Here is a 19,972-nt window from a genome sequence, read left to right as displayed (position 1 = left end):
ACAGACCCTTTAGAAAGAAATGGGGAAGGGGGGAGGGGCAATCGGAGAATGACTGGGGAGCCTTGAGGTGTTGGGGGTCCTGAAGGGGAGGGTTGAGTAAGACTTGTTCTTTAGGGGGTGCTGTATTTTGCCTGTCTCCTCCCTGACGAAGAAATGTTTGGGAGGTGTGCTTGAGCGTGGCGACGTCACCACATACACGCTGTGAAGGATGAAGAGCGTGGAGGAGCAGGCACTTTGAGGACCTTGAGGAAAGGGAGTTGGGGGTGGGGGAGGGTACAGGATGACAGGCAGTAGAGTAGCTTGGGCAGTGATGGCCCGTGGGAAGCGGGGAGAGCTGGGAGAGCGTGTGGTTGGAGTGAGAGTTACGGGGTAAAGTGAAAGGCGGGTATGAGTAATTCTGTCCTGGTTTCAGCAGGTATTAAGCCACTGTTTGCCCTGTCCCCACACATCAGCTGTAGTCCCGCGAAAAGTAGGGGAACTTTGTCCGTCCTACAGGAGTGGATATTTGTGTGCTCTTCCCTTCCTTCCTCTGAGCCACAGCTAGCTGCTATTTTGAGGCGTCCAGGGGAAACTGGGCAGAAAAGCTACGCACCCTCGTCTCCGGGGTGGGATCTCTGAGGTTTAGAAATTCACTCACAACTGGTTTTCAGATCTGGGAAATCGTGGTCCTGCTTCTGGTTCTTTGCTACTCTTCCTTTAAAATCGTCTCTAGCTTCATGCTGGGTCAAGGTAGCCTGTGTGGATGACCAGACCCCTGCCCCCGGTGTCAGGTGTGTTCCAGGCCCAGTATTTCTTTCAGGTCTCATCTGTGATCTTTTAAGTGCTGGGAAATGGAACAGTCGCAGCTATGTGTGACTTTTCCTTTCCCAGGTCAGCTTGATGCTTGTTTCAAGTGAAACTCCGGCCATCAACAGTTGCCCCAGCGACCTGCTACAAAAGTCAGTTTGCTCAGAGCTTTGCTGGCCTTATGGGAGAAATCCAGGAAAGCAAATGTTCCTGTGTTGGGGCGCCAGGCTCCTTCGTGTCATTTGCCTTCATTTTGTATCTGTGTACCCCTCCCCCTCTGCAGTATTGGGGGAGATATTCGAACCCACACCCCCACCCATATTGATATGGGCTCTGGTCTGAGTAGAAATTTCTCTTTCCTGCACAGGGCGGCACAGTAGAAAGCTCAAGAATTTACACAAGGAGGGCACAAGCAGGGAGAGGTGTAAATGCAAAATTGCCAAATAGCACAAGCAATGAATGTCTTCCGGTTGTTATATAAATGCCAAAAGAGCACTTTTGTATTTCTAAAGTGCTTTCTGCTTTTTAATGCTTGTTAGTTGTTGCTCACTTCTTTGTGAGGTAGAACAGTATTATGACCCCTGTCTTAGGGAAGGCCTGGGGACAGGAGTGTGACAGGTAGTTCTGAAGAGAGGCTGATGACAGTGTGGATAGGTGTGGTCTGCCCTTTTGTGCTCTCCAGCTCAGCTGCTAGGAAGACTTACCTGTCGTGATTTATATAATAAGGACACTGAAAATTCTTACGCTTGATGGAACACTTAAGGCTAGTCTAGAAGGGCCAAAGATGTCCTTGTTGACAAAGCTGGTCTTTGTCATGTAATTAGAGAGTCCTAGATATGTTCCATTTCTAGTAGGGTCTATAGTTAGATGACTCTTGTATAGACTTCAGTTACCTATGCTGAAAATCCCTCCCTTAGGTTAGCCTTTAGAAGGTAGAGTTGTGGAAAGCAGTTTTGTTTTCTTTATTAGCAGTTGTTAACCTATACTTTTCATGGAAGCATCTTCACAAACTGTTGGACACACTTGAAGGAAAAAAAAAACCCACAAGATTGTTTTTACGGTTTTAGCAAGCTTTCTATGGATGCTGGTAATTTATACTTGATCAGTTGTATTCTAGCAAAGAACCTCTTTGGGGACTCTAGGGAAGCATGTTTTTGCCATCAAAACACGTAAAAAAAAAAACCCTGAGAATTCTGGGCTTGTATAATGCCTGTTGATCTTGCCCTCTTAATCAGTTTGTTGTTATTCACAAATGCAAATAGATTTTCAAACTATAGATAGTTTTGGAAGATACTAATTCCTTTTTATTTTAGTCAAGAGTAATCTGAGCAAAGCAAGTGTCGTTATTTATTCTGACTCTTGTAGTCTGAATACCAAGTGTATGAGACTCACATAAAAATAATATAGCCAATTTGTAGGTAATCTTATTTCTTTTTGTTTTTTTTTTTTTTTCATGCACATCTACCTCTTCCAGCTGTTTTAAGTTCTCTTGAGTCTGTGCCTATGAAATCTCATCCAACTTTCGATTATTCATGGGTTTATGATCCACATTCTGGGTCACTTGGTCTTTTGCTGACATTTTCATACTATTGCACAATCTCGTCTGCACCTAGTGTGTTCCATAGCAGCAACTTTCGAGCATGGGTTCAATGGGGAGAGGAGATTGAAGCTAATGTAAAATAATTTACTGGCGGTGGAATTCTTTGGATTTCACTGACCCACTCTGTTCTTTCTGTTACCATAGATAAGAAGGCCAGCCACTATTTCACTATCCCTTCTGTGACCACATCCCTTAGCAGAAGAAAGCAGTCCAGGCACCAAACACCCCACTCGCATGGTGCAGCTAAAATGTGATTCCATTTTTCTTATAATTCTTCAAGGAACATAGCTGCATTAAGTGAGGTTTAGTGCATTCAGGAGGTTGTCTCTTGTATCTAGTTTTAGAAAAATAGTATTTCTAAATCAAACCCCGGTAACTGGTTCACCCTGGAAAATGTTACTCTGAAGATTCCTTCCACCAACTCATTAATGATGGTGGAGGCAAATGTATCATTTGTTTCCTGGGGAGTTTGGTCAAGTGCAGGCTGCCCTTTACTGAGAAGAAGCTAGAGCAGTTTTAAATAGGTTAAATGGCTTGATTAAATATTGAGCTCTGAGCTGGAAGGAGAAGACGAGAAGTTAACCCCTTGAGCCATGTGGCCTCTCCAAGATCCAGAGGCTGTACATATGTGAAAAAGTACAAATTAAGAACCTGTGTTCGTAGACAATCTGAACTGTGTTTCTGAAGTTTGTGCACATTTTCCTTCACGGTAATGTTATTTTACAGCTGTTTGTTAAAATGGTGAATAATTTAATGATCCGAAAAGTAACAGGTTTTGTGCGAGTGTGTGCTTGTGTATGTGAGAATTGCCTTATTTTCAGGTTTTATTTAATGATGGTTCCCTGGACAGCATTGTGGTGTTCAGCAACCAGTATGGAATATTTGTCATTAAATCCAGATCAGTCTTCTACCCTATGTCAGTCTTTCCTTTTTACTTGGCACCCATTAAATATCACTCAGTTCAATCTAGGAAGCTATGCTCTGGTAGAACAGGAGTGAGCAAACTACCAAATCCAGCCTGTCCCCAAGTATGAATAGAATTTTGTTGGAATACAGTTCTACCCAGACGGCCTTCCTGACATAGTGTCTATGGCTGCTTTTGCACTAAAATGGCAAGGCTGGGTAGTGGTGACAGAGGCTACGTGATCCACAACTCGAAGACATTTATGATCTGGATCCTTACAGAAGTTTGCTGGCTCCTGATTTAGAATGTTCCAGCGGATCCTAGATCATCCTGGAACTGGCTGATGTCTAAATAGCCTGTGCATTGTAACCCATAATTCAGTGCAACACTTTTGTGCTAATGTGGCTTTGGGATGTTGGGAATGTGTTAATGTTATACTGTTATACCAATTTCCAAAGAACTGTGTCTTCATTCCTTGTAAGAAGCGATCTGTGGGGAATTTTGGCAGTAGGCAGGGGGAAGATGGTCACGGAGAAGGCAGGCAGCCTCAGGTCCCATCTCTGATCTATAAAAAATGTATTCCTGAATCACATAACAAAGTATTTTCTCTCCCCCAGTTCTCGGAAATTCAGCTTAATGACTATAGATAATACTGAACGGAACTTATCGGCTAGACTGACCTTTTGCTCAAAATATCTTCGAGGGCTTCCCTGGTGGCGCAGTGGTTGAGAGTCCGCCTGCCAATGCAGGGGACATGGGTTCATGCCCCGGTCCGGGAAGATCCCACATGCCGCTAAGCCTGTGCTCCACAACGGGAGAGGCCACAACAGTGAGAGGCCCGCGTACCGCAAAAAAAAAAAAAATTTTCTAGCTAGCCTCTGCCCATGGAGAAAATGAGACAACAGTATGTAAGGAAGGGGTTCACAAGAAACAAAAAAGAGGAAGCATGATAATAAAGACACCTTAATTTCTTTTAATGAGCACAGCTACCGCCTTGAGTGAATGTCCACAGCCCTTTCCCTGCCTATAGCAGGGCCAACGGATGCTGGGTTCTGGTCTTGGAAGAAGGCAGTCAGTTCTGTGACTGCAGCATTCCTCCCCGAGCCTGACTATTCTAGCTTGAAGCAACCACCAGTCTAACGCCTAGTCTCTGGGAACTTACATTAAACCATTCACTGAAAGTACTCATTCAGTGTCCTGTGGGGACACAGCAGTAAACCTGGCCTTTGGTGCTGCACCGTGAGGGGATGCTCAACCTCAACTTCCAATGAGAGCAGCCCCTGTCCACGTTCCAGGTAGAGAAGGTGTATCTGGTCAACTTGGAATTCTCCAGGCTTGATTAGTTTCAGACAGAGATTTTCTTAATTTAACATTAACTGCACAGTAGAATTACCTGGAGAGCCTTAAAAACAACCCCCGCCCCAACCCCACCCTAAAAAACTGTTCAAGACATTGATTAATTGGTCTGGGGTGATATCCAAGTACCCGTGATTTTATAAAGTCTTCCCAGGTGATTTTAATGGGAATCTCAACCAGGGTTGAGAGGTCTGTAGGATGAATTAAGCACCTCCTTTCTTTCTTGGGGATTACTGTAGGTGAAACTCCTAAGCCGCAAATCCTTTCCTCTGTCTCTGTCAGAAGGCATCTGTCAGATGCAAAGGGTTGTCAGATGCAGCAGGCTCTGCTGGCTGCTCTTGGTAGGCCTCCGTTTCACACAGGCCTTCCCCAAATAGTTAAAGATAATAAGGGCCAGGAAAAGCATCTGTCTTTGCTGTTCATCAGATAATGCCCCAGGGGCATCGCAGGCTGCCACTGGCCCTTCTCTGTATTTGCCAACCACAGACTGCCTGTCTTCCTTTCTTTCTGACCTTCATTCCTTGTCTCGACTCACTTAACAAAGCAAAATTCCATTCATTTCTCTTTTTCTCAGCTGCGCTTGGCAGTCGAATTGTTTCCTAAATTTTGCTGCTGGAGGGAAAGGGGAGGAGGTCCCAGCTTGAACAGACTAGCGTCGTGCTCTTGTCTTTTCCAGCCAGAGCTAAGTGTCTGCAGTCCCTGCTGCGTGCCCCTGTTTCAAGGTCACCTCTGCTAACGCAAAACACATTCCAATGGTTTTCAATTTCCAACTGCCCTGATGGGATCCAGGTCACACTGTTCACAGCCCTCTGTATCCATTTGTGATGAGGTGACCTACCTCATCACAGCAGCCAGGATGCTCAGCTTTGGAAACCAAAGAGGTAGGTGGCAAGGTGTTCCATGTACCAAGTTGTCCTGTGGTTAAGAAGGTTGAAAAAAGGTATCAGCGTATGTGCAGTGCTCAAGCTGGCATTCTCACATGTATATTTGGAGGGATTTCATCCTGAGTGAAAGGACTGAAAAGTTCCAGGCCCCAACAGTTGCTAGAGACTTAGGGATTCAGTGGAAGAAATTCAGTGCCAACATTTATTCACAGAAGATACTCCTTTGGGATGCTTTTCCTGAGCTATGAGGGCTGGAGTAGTTCTGCAGAGATGTTCCCATAATATCCGTACACACATTCCTGGTGTATGGGCGGTCTCCCTCGTGCCCCAAAGCTGTGGCTTATTAAGAGTGGAGACCCTGAGAAGTTCACTCCGTAGCATGCTGAGTGCGCATGTGCTGGGTAGTGCTTGATGCTGGGGATACAGGTATGAGAGGGAGAAGCTTCCATGTTCTAATACTCTACAAGGGTGAAGGGAAGACTGATTTTGTCCCCTGCCTAACATCAAACCCAGTTTTTTGGGGTGATAATTTTGCAAACTGTAAGTATAACTTTTGGGATTTGGCCTCTGGTTGGGTTGGGGGGGAGGAACTTCTTAATATCAAGACTTCAAATGTTATGCCTAGGCAAGATGGTACTCCCAGCAAAGGCTCAGGATGGAGTAGATTCTCTGAGGAGGGCTTGTGTGACTGTAAGTTGGGGACACCACTGCTGCAAATCAGGTAGTGTCCACTTGATCTGTCTTTGAGGGTGGGGAAACCGGGCAGTGTGTGACCTTGGAGAGGCTAATGAAGCAAGGGGCTGCTAAGGGATCTGGCTAGATGTTTCTTTTGTCAGGTCTGTCGGGAGGTGTCTGAATAAAGTAGGACTTTGATAGACAAGGACCACCTCAAGGCTTGGGCTGAGGTAGGTCTACTGCCCCCTGGGTTGACGCTAATGGACATAGTAGAGGTCATGGACCTCACCTCACGGCCACAAAGCCTCTGGGCTGAGGGAGCCACTGTCCAACTTTGCTGCAGCCTGGGCTGGGCACTACAGGTGGACTTGATCTTGGCCTTGTCTGTCCAGTGGAAAGATGCAGGTGTGAGGTATGGAGAGAAGACCTTACAAAATAACACACATGAAGGTTCTTGGAAGGTTTAGGGGCTTGTATCATAGCTCCTGGGAGCCGAGAAGGAGGACAGAGGCAGTTGCTTGCATGTCTGTGTTCTCTTGAATTTCCAGCTCCTGAGGCAGGGGGATGAGGGGATGGGAGGCCATGGCCTTCCCTTAACCAGGGACAGAGGGAGAAAGGAGGGACCAGTCCTGCTATCCCTTGGAGGGCGTGCGGGGCTGGGGAGAGGGCAAGGCATTCTGGTGTTCACTGGCTGTGGTCTGGATTTTTCTGGGTCTCTGTTTCCCCTTCAGGAGGCACTACCTCTATTGATTCTCCCTACTCTAGTGTCTCATAATTATCCAAGAGCTTCACACCTGCTCGGGGCACATCCATAGCTCCATGCAAGAATTCCATGAGAACTCGTCTAAATCAGCAGTAGGTTCTGCAGCTCAGCTCATGGGATGTCAGTGGAGGGCGGGACCTTGCTCAGCCCCTGGCCTTGGACCTCCACATTTAGAAGGGTATTATGTCCCTTTACAGATGAGGTGCCCGGTGCCAAGAGAGCTGGGGAAGGGCTAGGAAACCATGTTCTCAGCCTTGGCTTTGCACAAACAAAGAAATACTCAAGGGGAGGACTGTGTTATGGTGAAGGTTAGCTGCAGAATTACGGGGTACCGGCGGACAGGCAGCCAACTTACAGCTGCCCAGTATCATTGCGATGAACCTTAGAAATGGGCCATAACCTTCATTTTGCAGGTAAGGAAACGGACCCAGGAGAGTAAAAGGATTTGCCTAACTTTCATGGCAAAATGGAAAGAGAACCCAGAGTTTTCACTCTTATTTGCGGAAAAGGTCTGCTTCTCAAATAAGAGAATATTCTCTTCCCTTTGCCCTCCTCTTCCCCCTTCCTCAGGCCCCCCTCACCGGATTACTTTTGTTCCTTTACCTTGAGGCCGCTGCCTGTCTTTATTCACGCAGGACCCGCATTCCACAAGCTGAGGAGGGAGGGTCGGCGCTGTATGGGCGCCATAGAAAGCTCAGGCAGCTGGTGTGCTGGTTAAGCCTGCCCTCTGCCCTCTTTCCAAATGCTCTCTCTCATCCCCCACCCCACTGTTTTTCCTTAACAAATATGTTGGTAGGGCAGCCTCCTGGCTCTGTGCCCTCTCTGCCACCAGGAGGCTGTGCTTCTCCCTACCCCCTGCTCAGCTCTGCGTTCTCAGGCCAAGCTCAGGGCAGCAAATATTAGGTCACCATTACAGGTGGGTATGGAGTCCAAGTTTGTCTTGCTTAGGGGACACTCCTACTTGGACCACCTTCACTCCACTCCCTAAAATCCTGTTATTCTGGTCCGAGTCCCTTCCTTTAAGAACATTGTCTTCCTTCTTTCCTTCCTTCCTTCCTTCCTCCCTTCCTTCCATCCTTCCTTCCTTCCATCCTTCCTTCCTTCCTTCCTTCCTCCCTTCCTTCCATCCTCCCTTCCTTCCTTCCATCCTTCCTTCCTTCCTTCCTTCCTTCCTTCCATCCTTCCTTCCATCCTTCCTTCCTTCCTTCCTTCCTTCCTTCCATCCTCCCTTGCTTCCTTCCATCCTTCCTTCCTTCCTTCCTCCCTTTCTTCCCTCCTTCCCTCCTTCCTTCCATCCCTCCCTTCCATAACTATCAGTTGAGTGTTTGCTTGGGGCCAGGTGTGCACAGGTGTCAGTGCAGGGCCCCCGTGGTGCCCTCCCAGAGTCCACAGTCTAGGCGGGGAGACAAGTTAATAAGCAACCATGCTGGACAGTGACGGGTGCCTATCGGAGGGTCACTCCCCCGCTCCCCGGAAGGTGGGAGGCTTCCTGCGGAGGTGCAGCCTGAAGCGTGAAGAGCTGAGCTGCCAGGGGACTGTGAATGTGCTGCAGGCAGGGGCGGCTGTGGTGGAATGCGGTCCAGTGACGGGTAGAGATGTGCTGGAAGCTGTGACGCAATCCCCCTGGGGTCAGCTGCAAACTCTGGAACAGTCACCAGTCTGTTCTAGAAACCTGCAGCTCCCCATACGCAGTCTTTCCATAAGAAACAGAAGAACGTGCACCAGTGAAGTCAGCTCTTCCAAAATAGGTGCTGGTGGCAGGGGTTGGCCACGAGGTGGGCTGTTGGCCCTCCTAGCGTGGACCCTGGTCATTAAGGTAGGAACAGCCTGCTCAGGGGCCGGGATCTAGATTCCTCCTCCCAGCAGCCAGAGTGTGAAGTCACCGGTGTAATTGTGAGCAGGGCAGCTTCACAGGCCTGGGGCCAGTGCAGTGACCCGGGGCCCCGTGCTTGGCTTCATGCCCTTGGGGACAGAGTGGCCAATCCATTTTTTGTTGGTCCTCCCTTCCCCCCTCCGCTCTGTCATAATGAGCCTGTTTCACGCCTCGAAACGCCTGAGTCCATTGCCTGCCCAAGACCCCTGGGATCTTGGGCCATGGCAAAGGATAAGAAGCACTCCCCACGAATTTCCCCCAGAGACGCTTGATGCTCTAAGAAGCACTTGCTTATAGCCAGAGGGATTGAGTTGTCCTCACCCTGAGTCACTTAAGGGAGTGGGAGATTTTCTTCTGAATTCAGTTTTTAAAAATAGGATTTCCTTATTTTTGTAGTATAAAAACTCTTTGGGCATGACATTGTTTCAGGTTGTGTATCTAATTTCTAGAAACTTAAAATCATCGCAGCTAGGTTTTGTCTTCATAAAAGCCTTTTCCCTCTCATTGTCTCTTTGCTCACACACTCATCACTCACTCGCTCTTCATATAGTGCAGATGAAGTCATCTTTCTACCCCTAACCTCCAGGGTCACTTCTCCTCTTTCTCCTGATTCTCATAGTGAAGATCCAGCTTCTCCAGATTCATCGATGCCTTGACATTATCTCTGAATTCTTTCTCGCTTTGTCATTCCTTCTGCCTCCCTGATTCCCTTCGTTCCCCATCTCAGCAATTCAGTTGTTTGTTTGTGCTTTGTCTGTCTGTCTATTCACCACCCGCATCCGTCTGTCCATCGTGTGACCACTTTGTGTCAGGCACAGGACTAGGCACTGGGGACACATAGAGATGAAATGGTGAGCTCTTGATCTCAAGAACATAACCGTGTAGCTAGGGGGGCAGAATATATGCATAGCGATTAGATAGACACACGGTGCAGAGGTGAGAAAGTGGGGAGCTCTGAAGGATGAATAAGGAGTTGAGAAGGATGTGGTGGCAGGAGAGGTGGGCAATCTCGAGGCAGAAGGAACACCATGCATTGGCGCGGGAGCATGTAAAAGCGTGATATATGCCAGCAGTTCCCAGTATTATTGGCCTATTATTGGAGCTTAAAGTTGGAGAGTCTGGAAATAGGGCAGGGATTGGTGGGAATTTAGTCTGGTGAGGTAGGCAGGGGCTAGATCTTGAGAAGCTTTTTTTTTTAACTGAAGTCTAGTTGATTTACAATGCTGTGTTAATCACTGCTGTACAGCAAAGTGATTCAGTTATACACACACACACACACACACATATATATACATTCATTTTTAAAATATTCTTTTCTGTTATGGTTTATGATGGGATATTGAATCTAGTTCTCTGTGCTATACAGTAGGACCTTGTTGTTTATCCCTTCGCTATATAAAAGCTTACATCTGCTAACCCCAACTTCCCACTCCCTCCCTCCCTCTCTCCCTTCCCCCTTGGCAACCGCCAGTCTGTTGAGAAGCTTTACATGTTGTCCTAAGACAATCAGGCTTATCCTAAGTGTCCTGGGGCTCCACTGAATGGTTTTATGGAAGAGAGTGACATCGTCAGATTTTATGTTGGATGGACAACTCTGGCAACACTGCTGAGAATGAATTTCATGGGTGACCCTCTGAGGCAGGGAGGCAAGGCAAGAGGTGATGAGGACCTCAACCAGGCTGTGTCACCAGGGAAGGAGAGGACACATTCGGGAGGCGTTTTGGAGGTGAAATTGATAGGACTGAATGATAGGCTGGTGTGAGAGTAGGGAAAGGACATCCAGGTTTCTGGCTTCAGAAAGTGGGTCCATGGGGTACATGGGGTGCTGTGGTCACACTCAGGCGTTGCCTGAATTAGTGTCCATTCTGCCTCAGGCTGGCCTCAGCTGCCCCCTGTGTCCTCTTTGTTAACACTACATAAATCAAGCCTTTATTTCTTGCCTAGATCCTTGAAGAATCCTCTTAATCTCTTCCAATCCATCCTACACATTGCTGCCAAAGTAACCTTCCAGGGACAGCCAAATGAGAATCTTCAATGGTTTCCCATTGCATAGTGAATAATCTCCAAGTTCTGTAGCCTGACTACCAATATTTGTCGCTGGGGGCAGGGCACATGGAGACATGCTCCTTATTCTTAAAGAGTCTAATTTTCCAGAGAAGGTGAGGCATGTTACATGTGACGTAGTTAAATGTCAACTGGCCTTTGGAAGGGGGAAGAAGGAAGAAGACAGAGTGTCTCCCAGAGGTGACCCAAGGTGACCTGGTCTTTTCCCATCATGTTTTTCCAGGTGTATCTTCCATTCTCTCCTGCAGCTGTGTTCCCTGGTCTGTCCATATTGGTCTCATAGCTTCCTGGAATGAATCCCCCTTTCCCACCTCTGTGTCTTTCCCGACTCCATCGCCTCTGCCTGGAATACATTTCCCCACATATCTGCCCATTGAAATCCTACCCATCTGTCAATATCCAGCCCCAGTGCAAGGGCTCTATTGAGTCCCCTACCCAGATGGGACCCTCCAGAAGCACTTCACCTTTCTAAGCGCACTTGGTACATTTTACTGTGTACAGAATTTACCATGCCTTATATTTTATTGCTCCCACTAGACTGGGAGCAGAGAAGGAAAACTGGAAGCCTTAGGTGTCAGTCCAGCCTGCAGATGTGTTTTGTTAGTTTGAACTCTTTTTTTTTTTTTTAATCAAAATCAATGTCTTAAAAAAATTATAGCCTATACCAAACATACAGAAAAGTGCAGAATATACTATCATGTGTACTTGGGACCTATCACCAAGAATGAACAGATTGCCTCAGATACCTTGCCGCCCATTTTTTAATAAATAAACTATTACACATGCAATCTGAGTGCTAGCCCACACCATCCCATTCCTGGAGCTGGTTTTCACACTGTTTTTTAAAATTTAGAATTAGTTGACAGTATTTAGAAATCAAAAGATTTCACATAAAAATTAGGAAGCTTTGCTTTCCTCGAAGAGTCAGAAGATCTGGTAACTTGGGGTATATTCCCACATGAGTCAGCAGAGACTCTGCAGCTGCCATCTCCCTGATGCAAAGTATGTGCTCTCCAGCACACCACACTCCCCGCCACTCCCTAAAGCCTCTCAGCTTAGGCTGCCTCACTTATACATGGCGCCTGGCTCCTGCAGGCATGTGCGTCTGCCACCTTCATGTAAAATCTTTGAAGTCAAAAAGCTTTTTTATTACTGGAACTGAACCACTAACTCGCTGGATGACCTTGAGCAGGTTATGGACCTCTCTGTGCCTCCGTTTGCTCATACGTCAGACTAGGATAATAAGCGTACCTACTTTTGAGTGTGGATTGAGCATTATTATATAAAGTATTTAGAGCAATACCTGGCTCATAATTCTGCTGCTAAAAGTCCACAGTCTTTTATCCAAAACCCTTGGAGCTAGATGTCTTTTGGAATTCAGATTTCTTCTGGATTTTAATAAGGTAATAAGTGTATATATCATATATTACAGTCCATCCCGGCAGGATCCAGGTTAGCACCTTGGGATTAAACACACTGACATTTCTGCAGGAGAAAAAGCAAGAATACACGTGAAGTGTGATAGACTTAAACTGCTCCATCCATTTTGGGGGTGGGTCAGGCTGCCTAGAAGCATTCAGGTCCTCGGGGAGAAGGCAGGTCCCAATCCCAGAGCTCCCAGATTTTGTCTCTTTCTTGGATATTTGGGTTTTCTTATGAGACGAGAAATCGTGAGGTTGGTTTTTGTCATTGGTCTCGATCCGTTTGTTAATAAAGTAACTGAGAATTTTGTAGTCGCCCCGGGGTTTCTACCACAGCTGGCTCTGTCTGGCCTTCCTCCCGCTTCTTCAGGCCCTCTGCCGCTTTTCTGCGGGTCCTTCCCCAGGCCAGCCACCCAGCTGCGAGCTCCACCTCGGCCCTCTGAGGCCTGCTTCCTCAAGTCCGTTGCAGTCTAAGCTAAGTCTGGCAGCCTCAGCTGCCTAATCTCCCCTGGGCAAACCCTTCTCACCTGGCAGGCCTGCCCCCTCTCTTCCCTCCTCTGTCCTCCCCTGTCCCGGCCTCACACTACTCCCTCTCCCCTGGGCAAACCCTTCTCACCTGGCAGGCCTGCCCCCTCTCTTCCCTCCTCTGTCCTCCCCTGTCCCGGCCTCACACTCCTCCCCCTCCCTCCTCTCCCCCCCCCCGCCCCCCACTGCTCAGCCTCCTCCCTCTGCCTGGACCACCTCCTCCCTCTGCCTGGACCACCTCACTCTCCTACCCAAGGCCCATCCCTCCTCCAAGGCCGCACTGAGGTCCCACCTGCTCCTTGAGGTTTTTCCCAGTAACTTCAGCTCAGCTCCTTTTTCCAGAGTCAGTATACACAGTCCTTAACCTGGTGGCTGAGCACTGACCAGCGCTTTCCTTCACTCATTCACCTGTACTGTACTCTCAGCAGTCACCCAGGTTGGGGGTGGGGGGTGGGGGGCTTCCTTCTTCCCTCCGGGCCTCTGCTGCCTCCGTGCGGTGCTTCCCTGCATTGCGCCTCGGGCCCCTGTGCACGAGCTCGGACCGCCCCGCGCGTTCCATCCTGAGCCCGGTGTCAGTAAGGATGGGGCTTCGGTGGCCAAAAGCTTCCCAGGTCCTTATGCTTATTCAGCTGAGGCCAACAGCCGACCAGATCCCCTCTCCTCTTTCTCCGCTCACACCAACCCCCGCTTGCCCTCTGGTGACAATGTCACTTCCCTTCCCTGGGAGAACAGCCCTGGCGGGTTTATAGCTGTGGGATTTCCCTGGGCTAAAAAAACGGACGGAGGGGACTTTGTCCCAGACTCCACCACCCTCCTTTCCTTCCTTCCCTGTAGGTATAAACATATGCGGGTGTGCACACCTTACCGGGTTGGCAGATGCTGCCTTTCGTGTTTTGTGCGCTGGAGGAAGGCAGGAAGGGAGTGTTTCTTCTCTCACCTTGTCTCACCCCCTGTGGCCACTCCACCCTGATCCCTGGGTGCCAGATCCTCTGTCTCTTGGGGTTTTGAAGCTGATGGAAACCTGTTCGTTTGGGCCAGCGTGTTTTCCCCCTTTCTCCTTAAGAGTGAATGCTTAAACTAGCTCCTTTGTGGTAATAAAATTCAACCGAATTCATAATCCGTAAATTCCCTGGGTAAGAAAGAGGCCATCTGGGTGTTGGTCGTGACTCTTGTTGTGTCCGTGGTTCATAAAGACAGGCAACACCCTGGTCTAGAAGAAGAGAGCTCCCCACTCCCAGCACTGAGCCCCACGCCACCCCCTCACCTGCTTCAGGTCACGTGGTCCTTGTTGGCCTGGCAGTGTTTCTTTTGACTGCTGGTCCTCCAGTCAGTTAACGAATGTGTCATCATTTAAGTCCCCAGACATGTCTCGATTGGCCTCCCTTCCTTAGGGGTATTGAGAAGGATGAGAAGGCCAGTGATTAGGGGAAGATGGAGAGGAGAAAGAGGCTAAGAAGGTGAGGGAAGAGAGCATGCAGTGTGAGGGAGACTTTGCATCTGTCCCCTTGACTTTCCTAGGAAGCCGTGGTGCGGCTCCATTGTGTGATTTCAAAGGTTGGAATATAGGCTTATGAGCTGCCAGAGTCGCCAACACACATATATCCAAGTGTGTTCTAGGCACCTTCAAGGACACTGGCATTGGCAGTGGAGGCTGGCTGCACCTCTGCTTCTCCCTCTCCTCCCAGCTGACCAGGGTATGAAAACCTCCCAGATTCCCCCAAGGGGCTCTCCTTGGTCCTAGGGTGTCTCCTGCACAGGACCGGGCAAGAAGTAGGTGACCCAAGGGAGCTGGGCTCTCCCAAGGATCAGTACCCCATGTCCAGTGCTCTGCTGCACCCCCGACAAACCATCCACCACCCCATCCCCGTTTTGCTATAAATTTTGAGCAGTTCAGGCTACACAATTCAGCGGACGGATAAGGGCTTTCAAGTCAGTCCATCTGGGTTAAACGTCCCGGTCTCATAGCAGTTAGTGTGACTGTGAACGAGTTTCCTTATTCATCAAAAGCAATAGTCATCCCTACCTCGTAGGTTTCTGGTGAGGGTTAAATAAGTGATATATGTCAGTCATCTAATACATGCCTGAAACGTAGTAAGTGCTCAGTCAATCCTAGGTTCCCCTTCCCGACACTTCTGCCCACCCCAGTCCCGAGCTACTCTTCTAAATAGGAGATGGTGATTGGGCGGGGTGGGGAATAAAAAGGTATGCAATCACGTAAACCACAACTTCCTCCAGATTAGTCATTAAAACGTTTATTACGTCCATTGAGCTGTGTGAAGGAATATGAACTTTTAAAAGAAAAGAAAGGCTTTTGCGTTTAACAAAGGAAATGGAACTAACAGGCAAAACTCTAAGTTAAAAGAAGCCCAAATAGCTCAGAATCGGCAACTGAGACGGTGGCACCAGCAGCTGCAGCAAATCACCTTGTCTGGCCGTCCCCTGGAGGGAGGGTAGGGCAGAAAGCTTCCCCTTGGGCCAGTGACAGGGAAAGGTTTCTGGTGGAGGGAGGAAGACAGTAACATGATCATCTTATAAAAGGGAAGCGGGAGGACCCGGGCTTGTGTCTGTGTTGTTTGCCGTATGAAGCCGGAAGGGGAGAGCGTGACAGACATCTCCTAACTATACCCACATCCACATCGTTGTCACCCCCAGATCAGTGAGTCTTTGTTTTCAGGGTCTCCTTGTGCTGTTTCACCAGGGAGCCGACCCACTCCTTGGTTTTCTGCTTGGCTTCCTCCCAGGTGAAGAGGGGCTCATACCCCAGCTCTCGCTGAGCTTTCTTATAGGAGAAGGTGAACACACTATTTGACAGGGTTACCAGGTGGCAGTTGAAGGGGGGTCGATATTTGTAAATTGGACTGAGCAAGAAGCTCACTATTTCCAGCAGGAAGGCAAGCCAATACTTCAGAGAAACAGGGAGGCTCATCCCGGAATCCAGGCAGAGGCCCCATTCTTTGCCCAAAGTGTAATTGAGGTCATCATAGCTTTGGTGAGGTGTGCCATCTGATATGTAGTAGAACTGTCCTTGGATGCTTGGGGCCTTTTGGGGGTCCCGCAGGGCCCTCAAGGCCAGGATGTGGGCCCAGGCCACGTTGCCAACATAGACTGGGTTGACTCTGGAGAACTTGCAGTGATTTGTCAGGATTCCATTGTTCTTCAGGGCACTGTCCACGTGGGCAAAAAGTAGTGGGCTCCCCTCCCCATAGATATACATGGGCCTTAAGGCACAAGTGTACAAGGTGCCGCCATTTTTAAGAGCCCACCCATTAGCTCCCAGCACAGCTTTCTCGGCAAGCTTTTTGCTGTATGGGTATGGAGAGGACCATGCCGTTTCAAGATGCTCTTCTTCGTGGCCGTCCTGGATGACCTCCCTGTAGGAGTTGGGCCCAGCCACCTCTATGGTGCTGGTATGGATGAAGACTGGCACACTAGCCTGGACACAGGTCTCCAACAGGAGCTGCGTACCTGCCCACGGGGAGCACACCGTCAGTGTCGGGAAATAGTCCAGAGCCAGCCATGCCATGGACCATGTCTGCCCCTAACCCTCAAGGGAGGTGGCTATTGCACATGAGGAGTGCGTTCTTGTGTGTTTCTGGCTGAGATCAGATTATGCTAAAGCCACAGGACGAAAGCAGAAATGAAAAGAGGCCAAATTTGGATTCTGGAGAGCCAGCATTTCTAGGCTTTTGGATTTCATGGACCAGTGTACGTACTTTTAATTTCAGAAAAGGACAACGAGTTGCCACTTTATATTTTGCGGAGTAAAGAGATTTAAAAATGATCATTTATCATCTCTACCGCCTCATTAAAGATAGGCTATTTTAACTTAAAAAAATTAGGAGGCCATACTCTTAGAACAAGGACAGCTCCGGTCCTTAGGCAAAAGAGGACACCTGAAGGATCCACATCACACACACACGCACACACACACACAGAGTTGTATATAGGTAATATATACTCTTAAGTACACATTGAATTGTTTGTATTTTTCTCCTTTTTTTTTTTTGAAGACCAATAAAAACTTGTCACAAGGACTTTTTTTTGAGCCACTGAGCAAATGATTGGTGGGTTCTGGGGAGAAGCTGGAGATCCAGATTCTGTTTCTGATTGTGTGTTTCCTACAAAGGCCACTGCTAATTGTGGCTGTGGCTTGTTTACCCAGGTATGAAAAGTCGGGGTGGCAAAGCTTCCTTTTGCTTATCTTTCTGAAGCTAGCACTGGCCTTGTGTGTTGAGCCGGAGGACGAAGCAGAAAGGAATGCACCCTCTGCTGGTAATATCTATCACGGGAGGATCTTGCAGAATCCCTTTATCTGGGTAGAATTTTAGCTCATGGAGGTCACCCAGAGCGCCTTCCTTACAAGAAGGAAGCAATTTCCTGGGCAAAGCATCATTTTGGGGTGGTATTTTAAAAAATCCTTTTTAAGGTCTTTGTGCAATTTGCTTTTCAGGAGAGACAGCCTCCTTTTTAAAAAATTAAATCTAGAAGCAGAGAAAATTCGGAGCTAATTTACTTGCAGAGGGAGAAATGGCCATGATTGTGAAGTATTTCCTAAACCTGTCAGTGATGTTTGTTTTAGTCAATGGAGGCCTCTAACACTCTTCTCAGGGATTTCAAATCCCCTGTTGTTGGGAGCCATGGAGAGTAGAAATTATGAGAGGGGGGCCGAAAACTCAAGACTGGTTAATCTTAGCACCCTCCTGGCAATATGGGGGTGACCGGGGGTGTGGCTAAGTTGAAACTAGAAATGGTCTTTTTTGAAACAGTGCAATTTTAGGCTGGAGATGCAAAAGCAATGAGTTGCTTTAGAAAAGGAGTCTCTGAGTAGACTAACTCTGGCGGGCAGGGCGTGGAAGGCAGATGTTCTGGGGTGCTGTGGTCCTAGAGAGGCTGGCCTCCAGGGGTCAGAGGGAGGATACTACACAGCAAGCTAATAAGGGATTTAAGCTAATCCCTTGAGTGACTGTGTCTAGATTTAAAGTAAATTGGAAAGCCACAGTTCAGAAAGAGCCACCAAGCACTTATGGGATGAGGATCTAAAGAGGGTGTACTTTGGGCACCTGGCTAGGAGCTACTCTTCAATAATAGATCTGGTAGTGAGCTGAAGAGATGGTATTATGGATAATGGGAAATTATCCCATTTCCCATTGTCAGGAAGACAAGTGCTGGCTAATTCTGTACTGCCAGACCACTGTGAACCAGCTTTGCTAGTTCTCTTGTGAGGAATCCTTCTGGGGGCTGGCATTCTCTTTACCCTTATTACCCTTCCTTTGCAGGAAGTCCTGCCCGAAGGAAACCAGCCCAGAGCTGTGGCCCGTCACTCCTAACTGACTTGGGGGTACCTCATACCACAGAGCTCTTAGTCCTTGGCTGTATGGTGACCCTCAACCTAGAGCCACACAGAAAAGCTAGCATGATGACCAAGGAAGCCCTTGTAAGGTGTGGTTCCAGCCCAGTGGAGACAGGAGGTGGTTGGATAGCAAGAGTTTGAGGTTGGAGCTGAGTCAACAGTTGATTGGACCAGCAGAAGTGTTTTCATGGCCTTTGGACTCACACAGGCGTGGGTTTAAATTCTAGCCCTTTCACTCCTCCCCAGAGGGCCTTGGACAAGTCCCTTAGCCTGTCTCAGCCCTAGTTTCCTCATGAGAAATACGGAGGATGATGGCCTTGAATCTCTGTTGGTGGTGACGAGGAAAAATACTTGGTTCCCACCCAGCAGGTGTCTACCAGCCTCCTCTTCACTTATCCCAGCTTCTGACCCTCGCTTGCCCACTTCCCTTCAGCTCCTCCCCAGGATCCTGTACCTCTCACATTGACATTCATGATGGTCTCTCGCTGAACGGCGTTCATGACGTCGATGACAGAGGCGGTGTGGATGACCACCGAGGCGCCCTGGCAGGCTTCCTTCAGGCACTGCTCATCCAGGATGTCTCCTTCCAGCAAGGTCAGCCTGATCTTGCTCTGGAGCTCTGTGTGAACAGGAGTCAGGTCACTGGAAGGCTTTCTGGATCTGGAAGATTCCTGGAGACCCAGGTCTTTAAGGACAGGTAGATTGGGGTCAATGAGGAGTCGGGAGGGGGAAACATCCCATGGAGGGACCAAGTCAACAAGGGCACAGAAATCAGAATGTGTAGCATTTCTTGGGAGAGAGCAAACATCTCTTTCCGTCCCATCTCATTCTACAAAAGAGAGTTTGAGCAGTGAGGGGTCAAGAGTGCCTGGAACACAAAATTGTTAAAGAGACTCATGGGGACTTTATAAAATTCATTAAGGAGAGAATTTGCATTTAACTCGGTAGGGAATGGGGAATCTGGCATAGGTTTGGAATTAAAGGAGAAATGTAAACAGAGTTGTGCTGTAGGAAGCGAACCCTGGCTGCAGTATTATAAAGTGGATCAGTCTAGTGGATATAAGAGAAAGCAAGGTGACTGAGGGATTAATCACACCATCTGAACCACAGTTCACATGGGGAAGACTGGAACCGGGGATCGAGGAGTGGGAGACGAGAAGGGGAGAGGTACAAAAGGTTCGACTTTCAGACCTTACCTTGCCAGGTCCTGGTTCTTACTGGTGATGGGCTGGGAGGAAGAGTCAAAGGCAGCCCAGGTTTTTCCCACTCGAGTGATCAGGAGGATAGTGGCGCTTATTAACAGGAATTTAGGGTGGGCCCGAAGGATGAATTTAACTGAAAGAGCTCTTATTAGATATCATCAAAAGCAGATATCAATGCTGAAAATGAGCCAGCCACCGAGGGACTAACATTCCGGCCATCTAGCCAAGGGTTGCAGAGACAGCATCAGGGTCTCTGGCTCCTCTGAAGCCCGCGGGAAGTGGAGCTACTGTGCACTACTGGTAACATCATCACCTCAGGTGAGTCCACGACATAAACGCCACGCTACATACAGTTTGGATAAATAGCCCGCGCTTATTTTGTGCTTTTTATTTTGTACACGACTTTCAGCTTTCTGATTTCCTTTCACAGCTATCTCATGAGATAGGGATTCTGATTTCCACTTTACAGGCGAGGAAACCAAGGCTCAGAGAGGGTGAGGAAACGTCCAAGTCACACTTCTAATGAAGACTCTAGCCTGCCCCCCCCCGCTCCGCCCCTACACCACCCC

At 48.4% G+C, this 19,972-nt stretch overlaps 1 protein-coding gene across 1 annotated transcript in view; it reads right to left on the bottom strand.

The window, feature by feature from the left end:
* Positions 1–15,089: 15,089 nt before the first annotated feature.
* LOC103083046 (3 beta-hydroxysteroid dehydrogenase/Delta 5-->4-isomerase) overlaps positions 15,090–19,972 on the bottom strand; it is an 8,082-nt gene continuing 3,199 nt past the window's right edge. Inside the window, exons 3-4 of the mRNA XM_007457122.1 lie at positions 18,656–18,820; positions 15,090–16,316 (exon numbers count right to left, since the gene is read on the bottom strand). Coding sequence (XP_007457184.1) covers positions 15,505–16,316; positions 18,656–18,820 — 977 coding nt within the window. The 3' untranslated portion in view covers positions 15,090–15,504. The remainder of the gene's footprint in view (positions 16,317–18,655; positions 18,821–19,972) is intronic.

The sequence above is a fragment of the Lipotes vexillifer genome, unplaced genomic scaffold (genome assembly GCF_000442215.2).
Source record: "Lipotes vexillifer unplaced genomic scaffold, Lipotes_vexillifer_v1.1 scaffold511, whole genome shotgun sequence".
In the NCBI taxonomy this organism is placed as follows: Eukaryota; Metazoa; Chordata; class Mammalia; order Artiodactyla; family Lipotidae; genus Lipotes; species Lipotes vexillifer.
Note: the sequence above shows the minus strand (reverse complement) of the source record. Positions and strands in the feature narration are given on the sequence as shown.